This window comes from Delphinus delphis, chromosome 2 (assembly GCF_949987515.2).
Source record: "Delphinus delphis chromosome 2, mDelDel1.2, whole genome shotgun sequence".
In the NCBI taxonomy this organism is placed as follows: Eukaryota; Metazoa; Chordata; class Mammalia; order Artiodactyla; family Delphinidae; genus Delphinus; species Delphinus delphis.
Window position 1 is genome coordinate 144,892,971 of NC_082684.1, and position 14,080 is coordinate 144,907,050.

Genomic DNA, 14,080 nt, shown 5'->3' on the forward strand with positions numbered 1-14,080 from the left:
CAAAGAGCCACAAGTACCGCATTTACATACGACAGTCACCTGGGTTTCTGAGTTTACAGACGATCGCCTTTATTGAGAGAGCTCCTGAGTCTGAGAATTCATCTGTTAAGTGTTAGTAAAGGAACAAGCAAGATATGAGTCCCAACAAGACAGTCCTGCCAGCCGCCTCTTAGGGAGGAAGCACCCTCGGGTGTGCCGCACAGGGGTGGGGTCTTGAGAGCTGTTCATTTTATAATTAATGGAGAAATAGCTCAAACACTGCACAGGGGCAAATGAAGCTTAGCTATGCCATGGCTTCTACACCTTGAGTTAGTAAAAGGAAATGTTCTTTTTAGTCAGAATATTCTAGAAGGAGATGATCTGGCAACCTAACGTGCGCCTGAAAGCACCTCTTCGCAGGGCTCTCTTCTTGCCTATAATCTGTACTGTACAGAGCCCAGCAGGAGACTTCAGGGGGTCAGGCCAAGGGTCATTACGCCAAAGGTTCTCACGTCACTGCCTGACGAGGCTTTAGCTTGTGTTTAACCAGATTGTTTGGGTCCTAGAATAATCACTTCCTAGTTACCTGGGTTGACCTTAGCTTGACTTAAAATGATCTCCCCTAATGAGATTAGAACCAGGACATCAGCAAAACACACGGCAATCTAGCGGTGGGGGCGGGGGGGGGGGCATGACACCCTAACCAGGTAATTCTAAGCCTCTAAAAGGGCCCATCTAATAAAATCTTTAATGGTTGAAACATCACTCCCTGGATATCAACTGCTACTAAGTCCCCTGGAGGTTTTAAAAGTTATTTCTATTGATTTGTGCAGTTGAATCAGGAATTCCACTGATTTTAAATTCCAGCTCTCTCTCCCTGGCCTTGAGCACTGTCTGACTATTTCCATCATTCCTTCCAGCTCTGACGTCTTTTGAGTCTACAAACTACTAGCTTCTTCCTCAAATCAAGAAATGACTTTACTGTCTTGCTGTTCAAGAGAAAAAAAGCCAAAGACTGCCCAAAGGCTGAGGCGTGAGCGGAAAGTCTGCTTCCCTCGAGTCCCACGCCCGCGTCGCACCCGCGCCGCCCACAAACCTCCAACTGCTTGAGGAGTCGGCTTCGGTCATCCTTGAGGTGACTCTTGGCTTCCAGCTCGTACTCCAGGTCCTTAAGCGTCTGCTCCAGAAGCTGCCTTTTCGTGAGCGCTTCCTCCTGAGCTCTCTGGTAGTCCCGTAACTCTTCCTCCAACAGACGCGTCTGGAATGAAGAGGGGCTGGGGTGCTTAACCCGGCAAGTCAGGAGCACAGAGATCTCATCAATGTGCAGGCTGACCCTGAAGAGGATTGGGCGGCCCCCACACTCCACTGGGGTTCAGAAGCCCGTGAGCAAGCGCCACCTTCGTCTGGGCCTCAGTTTCCTCTTCCGTAAAAAGAAGTCGCTTTTCCAGCTACAGAGAGCAACCCATTGGGTTATAAATTCAATTCAGTAGATACTGGCCATCGTTAAATATAACAGAAAAAAGTATCAGAGTAGTACAAGCAAATATTGTTGTAGGTCATGGCTGAAGATACCCGAAAGCCCTTGAACTAAGTAAGAGCCTCCCAGAGTGTAATCTATCACCCACCCGTATCAGGCTCCTCTCAACAGAGGTTTAAAGCTGGGGGAATATAAAAGCTAAAATCATGACCCCAAAGCAACCTGCAGGCACAAAATCTATTAATATAAACATGTAAATTAAGTGAAAACCACTACTCTCCAGAAGAATATGTTATGTTGTCAAATTTTACAGTGTTTTGTTCCTCCACAAGGTGGCACTGAACTAATAGTTTGAAGAAAGTGCAACCGACAGCTTTGATTCGCAAGGGGTTGTCTGTGTTTTCCACTCCTCTGGAATCTCCCCAAGGGAACTAGGCAACTCAGCACACAGAAGGTACTCCTTAAACATCTCTGTGGACTGATTCGGTGAAGCCTGAGGCTGTCTGTTTGGTTCTCAACTTCCTTCCCTCCTGGAGGTGGTATAGGGTAGCAGGTGAAAGCACAGTCATAGGAATTGAATACACCAAGGGTTAATTTCCTTCAGGGAGTATATGATAGCAAGTGGCAAACTTCATGAAAGAGTACCAGCCTTTGGGGGTGATCTTCACGGAAAAGTTGGGGAAGTCTCAAAGATACTCTTTTTGGGGACCCAATAGGTTAGGCTACTTTAGGAAGCCCAGAGGGAAGACTAGGAACTGTGTTCCTCTCCTGGAGGCTGATAGGAACACCTGAAATTTCTATGAAAACAGCAGTCTTAAAGAAGACATCTCCAGATAAAGACCCTAGTCTGGTTTTGGTGGTGACTGAGTGAAAGCACAAAGTGAAAACCATCCCATGGAAAAAGGATGACGAGACATTCTTTGGATACAGAGGTACTCCAGAGCGTGAAAAAAAATCTCTCCAAAAAAAAGTCTTTAAAAAAAAAATTCTCTGTGCTTCAGTTTCCTGATTTGCAATATTGGGATAAATATAAAACCTACCTTACAAAGCTGTCGTGAGACTCAAATGAGATAATACCCCCAAAAGAACATGGGTTATAGAGTCAGAAAGACTGACAGGTAATGGTACAGCTCACCCTTCCTTCCCCAATGCCCAGCACATTCCTACCTTCCGACGCCCAGTAGATCCCTCCTAACATCTATCGAGGGCTCTATCATACCAAGAGTATTCATTAAGGATCTGCACAAGAGAATAGTACAGCAGCTGGAATCATGAGTTAGTAAATAACTTCTGAACCTACTAGTGCTACCTTTAAGCAGTTGAAGCTGCTCTTTGCTAAGTGGGATTTAGAAAATAAACTGAACAGTGAACTCTAAGTCTTAATTCTCTAACGATGACCTTCATCAGAACTTTTCTAGCTCTATGCCAAAGGCAGAATAGGTAAAATGCCTATTTCTCTCAAAGCAAAGGAGGCGGTACCACAGCACTTAGGGTGGATGGACCCTTGCAGCATTTTTATTTACTGAGAGCTTTAACTCAGCTCAACCAAAATGTGGTGGAGGGTGGTGAACAGAGTTGAGCTTGAGTTTCTCAAGGATCCCAAGTGACCTTGGCTTACTAATTCATTTTTGTTTTAAACGACTCCATGACTTCACCATCCTGACTTAGGGTGGTGTCTGACTGCAGTTTCCTTCTAGACTGATGAGGTGTCTGTTTCTGCCATGCAAATGGAAACAGTGCCTCGCAGGGCTAGACCGCTGAGAAAAATCTAGGAAGTGCCGTCTCTGTTTTCATCATAAGGAATCCTTTTTGGAATTACTGCCCTTTTACAAACAACACTGGTCTCTATCTGGCCTTAACTAATCTCTCTGGATCTCCGTTTCCTTATCTAACTAGAGGGTCTCTAAGGTTCCTTCCTACCCGAAGATTCTAGCAGAGTAATAATTACACAAAAACCAAGGGAAAGCACTTTACAGGGGTCACCGTGACACTGATTTTCTGAAATCAAAACAGGATACCAGGTGTTCGTTTGCATTCTGGCAAGTATCAGGATCCTCCCACCCAATTGCTGTAGAAATGATTCTTCTTCAGGGCCAGAGAACTGTGCTGTCGATAGGCTAGTTTCAGTTCTTACTAGGAGTCCTGTATCCTAAGACCCTAAACCAGAGGGGACCTGTTACCAGGGTCCTTTCAGAAGTATTCTAGAAGCCTGTAATAAATATCCATTGTTCTTTCACACAGTTTCAGCGCTGACTCATGGGCGACCTTCCTTTGATCATCAAAGATAATAAAAGTTTGTTTTCTGAAGAAAAATGTGTTTTCCTGTGGAATCTTAGTGCTCTTGGCACTGCTTATGAAAAAAAAAAGCAAGCTTTAGAATTAAAAAAAACAAAAAACTAATATCAGTGTCCAGGATATATAGACCCTGTGCCATATAGTCTCACATGTTACCTCATTTAATGACTAAATCACTATTATTTTGTATACTTTTAAAGAGGGAGAAACAGATGCTCAGAAAATTGGGGTAACTTGCTCAATGTCATGCAGCTGGCAAGAGACAGAGCAGAAATCAGCTTACACTGTACTTGCATTTTACAGCCTTCAGCTTTCCATTAAAATAATCAAAAACATTCCCTTTATTACACCCAGTTCTTCAGAAGTCCAGACTGAAGGAAGCTAACATTTGGGTTACTCTGCCCTATTATTCTTAAATATAAAACCAAGAATATGTTTTAATAATTTCACTACTCATAAATTCCTGAAGATTTCTGTTTGTCCCCATTATTGTTGTTCTGAAACTCTTACCCACCACTCCCACGGCAATGAAAGTCTCTATATGTATAATTTTAAACGAATGGCAAAAAAAAGAAAAATTAGTTATTATAATCCCTGTTCTAAGATTAAATGAAAACAATGATACATATAAATCACTTAGACACAGCTAGACACACTACTGGTGCTCCACCAACGGCAGCTAAGCTTTTTAGGCAGATCTTGGATTAATCACGAAAATGGTCCAACTAAAGCTGTGTCCACGTAACCTCAGAGGCCCTGGGTCCTCTGTGTCTTGGAATGCCATCTGCCCCAAAGTAACCATCCCGAGAAGCAAGCACACACGCTGTCTTAAGGATCTACCCCAAGCCTCTCCTAGAAGAGTTTCAAAGCAGTCTCGAAGGATATTCTGAACACGGGTAAACCGGGAACTGCTCTGGCCAGGCATTACCTCATCCTGCATTTTCACGGCAGTCAGACGGGACTTCTCTGCCTCTAGAGTTTTCTCCTTCAACTGCCTTTGCATTTCTGCAAGTTCCCTGCGATTTTTCTCCTTGTATTCATCCAGCTGGTTCTGGAGCTCCAGCGTTGATGCACGGGACACCTCAACAATGTCAGCCATCTGGAAGAAGTGACATGGGTGAGAGCCCACCCTGTAATGCTCCATCTGGGGCCAGGGAGCTAGGTGTGCGTCCCAGCTCAACACGTCTCCTCTGCTTTCTTCTGGAGCACCCCACCCCAAAGACTGCAAAGCACCTGGTCGTGATCTGCCCAGGATTAGTCTCCTCTAACTTGGAAGCAGCATGGAGGTGTGAACAAGCACATCCTCTGGAGCTAGATCCACGGTCTTGGGTCACATCCTCGCTCTGCCACTTACCAGCTACATGGCTGGGGCATTACCTACTCTCTCTGGGCCTCTGCAGTGTACTCCTTAAAAATACTGAAACCATAATCTTTACCTTGCAGGGCTGTTGTCAAGATTAAAACGATACATAGAGACGGAATTCTAGTTAGATACAAAATAGCTGGTAGCAATCACACTGCCTGGCATATACCCTGAGAAAACCATAATTCAAAAAGAGTCATGTACCACGATGTTCACTGCAGCTCTATTTACAATAGCCAGCAGATGGAAGCAACCTAAGTGTCCATCATCAGATGAATGGATAAAGAAGATGTGGCACATATATACAATGGAATATTACTCAGCCATAAAAAGAAATGAAATTGAGTTATTTGTAGTGAGGCGGATGGACCTAGAGTCTGTCATACAGAGTGAAGTAAGTCAGAAAGAGAAAGACAAATACCGTATGCTAACGCATATATATGGAATTTAAGGGAAAAAAATGTCATGAAGAACCTAGGGGTAAGACAGGAATAAAGACACAGACCTACTAGAGAATGGACTTGAGGATATGGGTAGGGGGAAGGGTAAGCTGTGACAAAGTGACAGAAAGGCATGGACATATATACACTACCAAACGTAAGGTAGATAGCTAGTGGGAAGCAGCAGCATAGCACAGGGAGATCAGCTCGGTGCTCTGTGACCACCTAGAGGGGTGGGATAGGGAGGGTGGGAGGGAGGGAGATGCAAGACGGAAGAGATATGGGAACATATGTGTATGTATAACTGATTCACTTTGTTATAAAGCAGAAACTAACACGCCATTGTAGAGCAGTTATACTCCAATAAAGATGTAAAAAAGAAAAAAGAAAAATAGCTGGTAAATGACTGGCACACAGTAGGTGTCAAAACAATGGCAGCTACTCAGGGTGGCTCCATCAGCTCTGTGCCTTTTCCCTTCTGGGTGTTTTAGGGCAGAGGAGCAGCAACTACTGGGCTTCAAAACTGCCTTTCATACTCCTGCACGAGAAAGAGACGTGCAAGTACACAGATGACGCACAAAGACAGAGGTTTTGATTCAGGTAACATCTGTGAAGTCTGCAGTGACGTGCCAGGCTTCTTCGGGCAGCTGTTGAGAGGAGCTGGGCCCAGGATCCAGAGGGCATTTCCTAAACCAGTTCCCCTGTGACTGGGATTATCAACAAGTCCGAAGAGCTGCTTCCCGGGAGCTGCAAATCCCTGACACATGTGTGCTGAGACACACTGCAGGTCTCCTCAGCTCTATCAGGCCCTTACGGGGTGGGGGGGGGGGGGGGGCTGGGTCACACGCCCTCTCCCTCCTCCTCTCCCTCCCCTCTTCCTACCCCTCACCTCCTTCTGCAGTTTCTCGATGGTCTTGTCAAGGTGCCATCGCTCGTTCTCCATTTCACCCTTCAGTCTCCTTAACTGCTCCTTCTGCTTCGTCTCGTCTTTTAGCTTCTCAGACAACTGCCTCTGCTCCTGGGTGGCCTGACTCAGATTTCTCTGCAGATGGCAGGGAAAGGACAGTGCTATCACCTACCTACCAGGTCAGCCACAGAAACAGGTGGCAGAGGGAGTTTCACAGCCACACCACAAAGCAATCAGACCTGCTACATCAGTGATAACAAAAAGGATCAAAATAAAGCCATCACAGAGACCCAAGGACATTGTCGGCTCTGCAATCCAGGGACCAAGACGCAAAGTTGATTTAACCAGAGACATACGCAGGAATGAAGGGCAGACGAAGGACGCATTACAGAAATACAGAAAACGGCCAAGGCTGCTGCAGGTGGTGATTCAGGATAGTGTCCAAAAACCTGACAGAACTCATGCTTGAAAACTGAGGTAAAGTTATACATTAGACAAACTTAAACCCATGTGGCAATTGACATCCTGTGATAGATAGCACTGCACCTAATGTTCGAGCATTTTCCCTGCTGTGCAGATGATTCTCACAATTAAAATAGCTAAAAATGAATCTGTAAGAAAAAAGAACATTATCCCATGGGCCAAGAGTCCACTTGGGTAGGGGGAGTTATAATCAACAGAATCCATGGGTTGGACTCACACATAGAAGGAAAGGAATTTGGCAATCCACAAGCTGATGAACCTGATGGACAGAAGGTATTAAACGGGAGAGACACTAGTCAGGAAAAGCACAAACGAGTGGTTATTTAGTGAATCAGCACCAAATACTAATACTTCTTAAAAAATGTACCATCTTGGGTGCGATGTTTCCCCTGGGTTCCTCTGAGGCTCTCATCTCACAACATTATACAGACTGATGTCCTTTACATAAAAATCATGCAACTCTAAAAAGAAAAAAAAGAAAATCCTAAAATATCTTTGGAAGATTATAGTGGCTTCTTTAAACAGCTGAGTGTTAAGGCCTTTGGCATAAGGATATCATGAAGGGGCACAGCTCAGAATGGGGGAGCATGACCCAAACAGGAGCTAGATCATAAGAAAAATGTTATCAGGCACTGAGGGCTGAACGTGGGTTAGTACAAGTACTGCTTAGGACCTACTCAGTCTTGTGTCCCTGCAGAGGCTGTATAAGGACAATGGTTGTATTTGTACAGTGCTTAACAGTTTACAAGCTGCTGTCACGTGCAGCAACTCAGGCGTTTTGAAAACACTCACAAAGCACTTCAGGCACTCCTGATTTGCAAAGCTTTGGAACAGCTCTGCTGGCCAGCCACATGGCCTGGGGCCAAAAAGCCACCTGTGGAGGGCTGCGCTCAAAGAAACAGCCAGCAGAGCCTGGCTGCTGAAGTTGATTGCTGCAGGGAACCAATGTCAACAAAAGCAGCTGGGGAAAGAGGGTGGTTAAAGAAAGGTAATCGGGAGTTCAGTGGGGGGGCAATTAGCAGGAGTGAGTCTCACCATGGTCCAGCCGGACACACACCACAGGGAGGGTCAACCCCTGGGACTTGTGTCTGTGGTTGATTTAGTGGTGTTGGGGGCAAAAAGCAGCACACAGGGTAAGGTAAGCAAGGTATGGTTGGTTCCTTCATGTGGGAGAAAGCTCTCAGGAACATGTATCTCAAAATGTCAATTCTTGAACAAAAACAAATACAGAAGGACATCAACACCTTCCCATAGAACCGCCAGGATCCAGCTCAACCCCTGCCCCTGCAGATCCCCCAGCCTCTCTTTTTCTTCCTTCTGGATCCCAATCCCAGGGGCCCCAGCCCAGCAGACAAGCCAGCCTCGGCTCCATTCAACCTCCACGTGGTGAGCGCACTTCTGTTTCACCCTTGGCTCGGGAAGGGCTCCCCTACCACCCCTCCACACTGGCTCTGCTCTCCTGTGTCACTGGAGACACCCCAGACTCCTCCACTCTGAGCCTGGGGCCTGGCCAACACCCCCTGTCCCAACATACACATTTGCCTAGAATAGTAATTTCGCTAAATTATTTTTAAAACATTTCTTGCATGCTTGCCTCTACTGCAGGGTAGTAAGATCTGTAAAGGCAAGAAATAGATTTTCTATCTCAGTATGCCTCACAGTCCAGATTCACTCTTAGGCATATGATAAAAACTCAGTGGTTGAGAATTAACACCTATCCCCAAAAGTGATCTAAAGATTTCTTATATCAGAATCACCGGGCAAGGGTGGTGGACTGCTTACATAAAATGCAAAATCTAGCCTGTTCTAATGGAATCACAATTTTTCTTAGAGTGGAGCCCACACATTTGCATCTGAAAGTTCCTCAGATAATTCTAACATACTCTAAAGTTTAGAAATGCTGTTTAAATAATGCTCTGCCTCTTCAGTGATTCAAGAAATATGTTCCAATATGTCCACGCTGAGAAAGTATGTCCCAAATTCACAGGAAAAGCAGCCAACCTGGCAACTTTGCATTTAGGAGTTAGGTGTGAAATGCTCTATAGCTACAGTGACCGTATTTCCAAGACCAGCCAGACAAGGCCATTGACTAACACTGGGACAAAAATCTGAGGAAAATGTATCAGGTCGGAAAGTCCAAAACACAAGGTTGGTGGACGTATAGTGAGTGCCCTTGAGCTTGGGGACCATTATCTCAGTGGATACAAAGCCTTTCACTATATGGTTGAGCAAGGTCCCGGTATTAACGATAACCAAGTGGCAGGTGAGCCAAAGTGCAGAAAGGAATGAGAGGTTTGATCAGAAGGAAGTCAGTCTCCTCAGAGCCCGTGCCACACAAGCATGGGGGCTTTCTTCTTCTCTCGCCTCAATACACAGGGTGGGAGGTGCAGGCGTACAGAGGAATATATCATTATCCCTCCCTGAAGGAAAGAACTATGGCTTCCCCATCTGCAGAAGCCAGTTCTCAAGGGAATCAGAGATGTCTTTGCCATGAATGCAGTTCAAGTAGATCTACACAGCGGCGCACAATCCTCAACCAAGTGGTAGGGCTGAAGCAAACCAAGAACGGCATCCCCTTTAAGAACCTCTGTCTCTGTCTGAGTCATAATAAATCAGACCTAAGTTCACATGGTCTTCAGCCACTATGTAAAGAAATACATTTATCATCCACGAAGATGCAACAGATTGCTAAAGGCACAAAGATTTTGAAATGTAAAATGCTTATGTGAGGGGGAAAAAAACCCGGCTACTCTCTCCTCTTACTCTAAGGGTTAAGCTCCCTTCGGTTGCCAGCTTTGGGAGAAGCATGCAGAAAAAGTTATCGAACTAAAGGAATGACCGTCTGGTTCCCAAACTGAGAAAAAGCAAAGTATTTTTGAGTGATGGTGCACTTTTCACAGCACGACTTTTTTTGTTTTTTGTTTGAAGATTTTTTTTTGATGTGAACCATTTTTAAAGTCTTTATTGAATGTGTTGCAACACTGCTTCTGTTCTATGTTTTGGTTTTTTGACTGCAAGGCATGTGGGATCTTAGCTCCCCGAATGGGGATCAAACCCACACTCCCTGCATTGGAAGGCGAAGTCTTAACCACTGGACCGCCAGGGAAGTCCCTCATAGCACTGCTTTTGAGACCAGATAATTGAGATAATGATGGTGAGACTGTTGGAGCCTCTTAAAATTCTTGCTGGATTATGTTGCCAGTGGCTAGCACAGCCACGCACTGCACGAAGCACCCTCCCCATCACAGCACCGCTGGGAAAACAGGCCTGAACAAAAAGTAACAGGTCAGGGATAATTTCCAAGGCAAGGATGGTGAGCCAGAGATGGGGGGTGGGTGGCGATTACATTAAGATCTTTAGACCTTGAGGCCATCATCTGTTGTCTCCGCTGAATTAGCTTTGAGTTGCAGATTCACAGCTGCTGAACCACTTCCTTCTGTGTGAAACTTTCTGGTTTGACCAAAAGATGATAAAGACAGAGCCTGTAATAGCTGCACCCAGTGCCTGGTGTGGACGTGACACAAAGGCGCACGCTTTTGCCCCTGAAGAGTACAAATGTTCTTCCTCTCTTTCTGTGCCCAACTAGCTCAGAGATTTAAACCCTGCACTTTGGCTGCTGCGCTGTAGCCATCACAAGCCTTAAACAGCAGCACAGTGAAACTGCCATCCACACAAAATCAACCAAACAAGAGTTAATAACAAAGACCTAGATTTAAAGAAAAAGAAAAAGAAATGCAAAGCAAGGACAGTCAGACACCAAAATGAGGAAAAGACAGGGCTTTACTGCATGCAAAAACAAGGTCTCTGTCCAAAGCAAGAGAGAAGGTGCAGATTCGGGGGTGAGAGCTCCTGAGTCGCGGCTGACCTGAGTGAACCCTAGTGCAAGCAGGTTCCCCTCCTCTAGCCCCAAGGAGTTGAAGCTGTATATGAAAGGAAAGCTGCAATTAGGCATTTTTAACTATGAATCCTGAGCTATCTCCTGACACTTTCCACGTGCCCCTCCCCGACCTATCCTTACAGACAAGCAAGTCCTAAGGGAAAACTTGAACAGCCTCCTCTACCTGCTCAGAAGCACCGGCTTTTACCTCCTCGTAAGCTCGCCTGAGGGATGCTTGATGCTGCTGGTTCTTTAAAACCCCAGAGCAGGTAGAAGGAGGGACACACCTGGATCACGCTGAGGTCACTGTGCAAAGTCTATTTAGAACCTCCGTGCAGACTTTTTTTTTTTTAAAGAATGTACTTCAGGCTTTCTAACCTTCAAATGGGAAAACCTAATTTTCCAGGAACCTGCCTATTTTGAATAGAGATAGCTATCTAGTTTCAAGGAAATGACTTTCTCCTGCTCTTTTTAATAGCCATCTTGGAGGACTGCACTCTGAGGAGTCTATTGGCCCAGAGGAGAAAGGAAATTGGCTTCTGCCGCAGAGCTGACGCTACACTGCCTTGGGGACCAATTCTGGCGGCCTTCCTCACACAATTCATGTTTTATCTTTGGAAAGCTGTCAGGCTCTTTAATGTCTAGAGCAGGATCTCTCAACCTTGGCACTACTGACATTTGGGTAACTCACTGCTATGGGGACTCTCCTGTGCACTGTAGCAGGTTTAGCAGCATCCCTGGCCTCCACCCGCTAGACGCCAGTGGGAGCTCCCCAGTTGTGACAACCAATCACCTCTAGACATGGCCAAATGTCCCCCAGTTAAGAACCACTGGTCTAGATAGATAGTCTGAAGTCCAGGACGGTTATTATTATGAAAGGAGCTGCCTGGAAGGACAGGACCAGTGGCGATCTGTACATGTCCCTCCGAGTTTGCTTCTCGAACTTCCTCTGTGGGGGATTAAAGACAACAGCCCTCAGAGTTTACCTGAGCATCTTCCAGCTCACTCTCCAGGGCCCTTCTGGCTGACGCTGCTTCTTTTTCTTCTTTTCTTGCATGCACGAGGGCCTCCTCTAATTGCCGAGTTTCTCCCTACAAGGAAACACGGGGTCAAGTATACACTCGGATGTGTGCTATGCCTAGGAAGCCGACTTGGTGACATGAAAGGCATGCAGGGGGCATCCACAGACACAGCCAGCAGAGGCTGCAGTCACAGTGCACCTGTCAAGGGCCCACGACAGGACACAACAGCCGTACAGATGTGTGTGCCTGTCTGCAGCTCCATACTTAACCAGAGGTGAACATCCCCATCAATCATCTGAGATGATTTCTGGGAAAATACAAATATCTACCCTTAGCACTGGAGCTTCAGAAACAACAGGTGTTGAATGGACTCAAGCACACAGTTTTAGAAAAGCCTTTCAGGTGATACTGATGGATGACCATCTGGGGAAGCTCTGTGAGAATACACCTCCCCTTTACATTTCTCCTGTCCCTTTTTATCGTCAGCTGCCATCTCTCACAGCCGTCAGTACGTGTCTCTTGCTAACAGCCTCCCACTTCTAGAGATCTGGTAAACCAGGTAATTGGTTTGTTAAGACTTGCGTGACTTCAGAAACCGTCAACCAACTGTTAAAAAAAGAATAAACAGTCACGAGTGAGAATGGGCCCGACGGTAGTGTTCAGATGGCCTTTTTGGGTGTTCCGAGGCCTCTGCTCAGTGTCAAGAGGTTGAACACGTCTGATGTCTGGGCAAACGGGGACTCCCGTGTCTGTACCTGTGCCTCCCACCCTGACTCCGTCAGCCCCGTTCTAGGCCGCTCTAGAAGCCCATCTCCCATTAGTGCCATGCAGAGAGGAACAGAAGCGATGGGTTACAGAGAGGAGATGATCACGCTTGCCCTGACCTTTCCTACTCCATTATGATAATAAATCCCTTTCTGCTTCTCCAGTCGCTGTGTTTTTCGTCACATAGGAAAGAAGGATCCGGCACCGCCAAGCCTGGGCTCGGGGTCCAGCGAGCCTCACCTGGTACTTCTTGAGCATTTCCTTCGCTTTGGCCTCGTCACCTTGCAGGTCAACAACCTGCCTCTGAAGCCGAGCGACAGTGCGCTCCAGCTCATGGATGCTTTCCCGCAGCTTCTCGTTCTCTTCCTGCAGAGCCTTGGCGCGCATCTCAGGCCCGACCTGGGTTTGCTCTGCGGTGCTGCTCCGACTGGCCAGGACCTCGACGTTCTGTTAAAGACACAGAACAGGTGAGCATGGGAACCAGGGTCAAGGCGCAGCTCCCAACTTCGTGGATGGCTGGCATTTATTAAAACCCACTACGTGCCGGGCATCGTGCTAAGGCAGGGATCAGCGCACGACAGCCTGTTACTAAAAATAAAGTGTTACTGGAACACCGCCACGCCCATTCGGGGGCACCCCGTCCACAGCCACTTTTGTGCTACAAAAGCTGTGTCAGGACTTGTGGCCAAAGCCTAAAACATTTGCTATCTGGCTCTTTACAGAAAAGTTTTGCCGACCCTTGCCTGTGTCAAGTCCTTGACATGAAATTTCAACCTTTTAACAACTCTAGGAGGTGGATACTATCCTTATCACCATTTTAAAGACAAAGAAACTGGCGCGTGGGTAGACTGAAGAACTCGTCCAAGTTCAGGTAGGAGAAAATCAGGTAGGATCTGCATTCGGGCAGATCGAATCCAGAACCTGTTCTTATAACCACTGATGAGTTCGCTTTCCTGACCCCTCACCATGTGCAGGGCCTCTTAGTAGAAGCTCTTGATGAAGGGCAATTTCTGCTTACAGGGTTTTTTTTTTTTAATGTCTAACACAAAATGGAAATGAAAATTTGCTTAAATTATGGTACAGTTCCCGGCGCGAGCTCTAGGTACTACCATCTGAAAATGAGCATGTGCGGCACACAATCCGTAACAGAAAGGAATGGGAACAATTACAGGATGATTATTGTTAATTCCAGATGTCACGTAGGCGTTTTATTTTTGACTCAGCATATTAAACGTGATGGTAAGTGGCCTTGTCCAGAATTCCACCTCTCCCAGCAGACCTCTCATCTTTTATTTCTCCACTATGACAAAGATGTCAAAACCAGTAAACCCAGCACTCACAAAACAGTGCTGCAGATGCCTTGGCCCAGGGAAGGCAAGATCTGGCTTCGAAGGCTACGACACAGCCCACTTGGGAGAGCTATCTGCCGAAATCACTTGCTTGCATGGCCTTTCAGAAAGATCTTTAAATTT

General features: G+C 46.2%; 1 protein-coding gene across 5 annotated transcripts in view; it reads right to left on the reverse strand.

The window, feature by feature from the left end:
- CGNL1 (cingulin like 1) overlaps nt 1–14,080 on the reverse strand; it is a 156,614-nt gene that overhangs the window by 19,781 nt on the left and 122,753 nt on the right. For 3 of the 5 annotated variants that reach the window (XM_060005906.1, XM_060005907.1, XM_060005910.1), the window contains exons 9-13: nt 12,849–13,055; nt 11,808–11,912; nt 6,444–6,596; nt 4,680–4,850; nt 1,076–1,237 (exon numbers count right to left, since the gene is read on the reverse strand). In XM_060005906.1, coding sequence (XP_059861889.1) covers nt 1,076–1,237; nt 4,680–4,850; nt 6,444–6,596; nt 11,808–11,912; nt 12,849–13,055 — 798 coding nt within the window. The remainder of the gene's footprint in view (nt 1–1,075; nt 1,238–4,679; nt 4,851–6,443; nt 6,597–11,807; nt 11,913–12,848; nt 13,056–14,080) is intronic. The other 2 variants (XM_060005908.1, XM_060005909.1) reach the window with 2 other exon arrangements.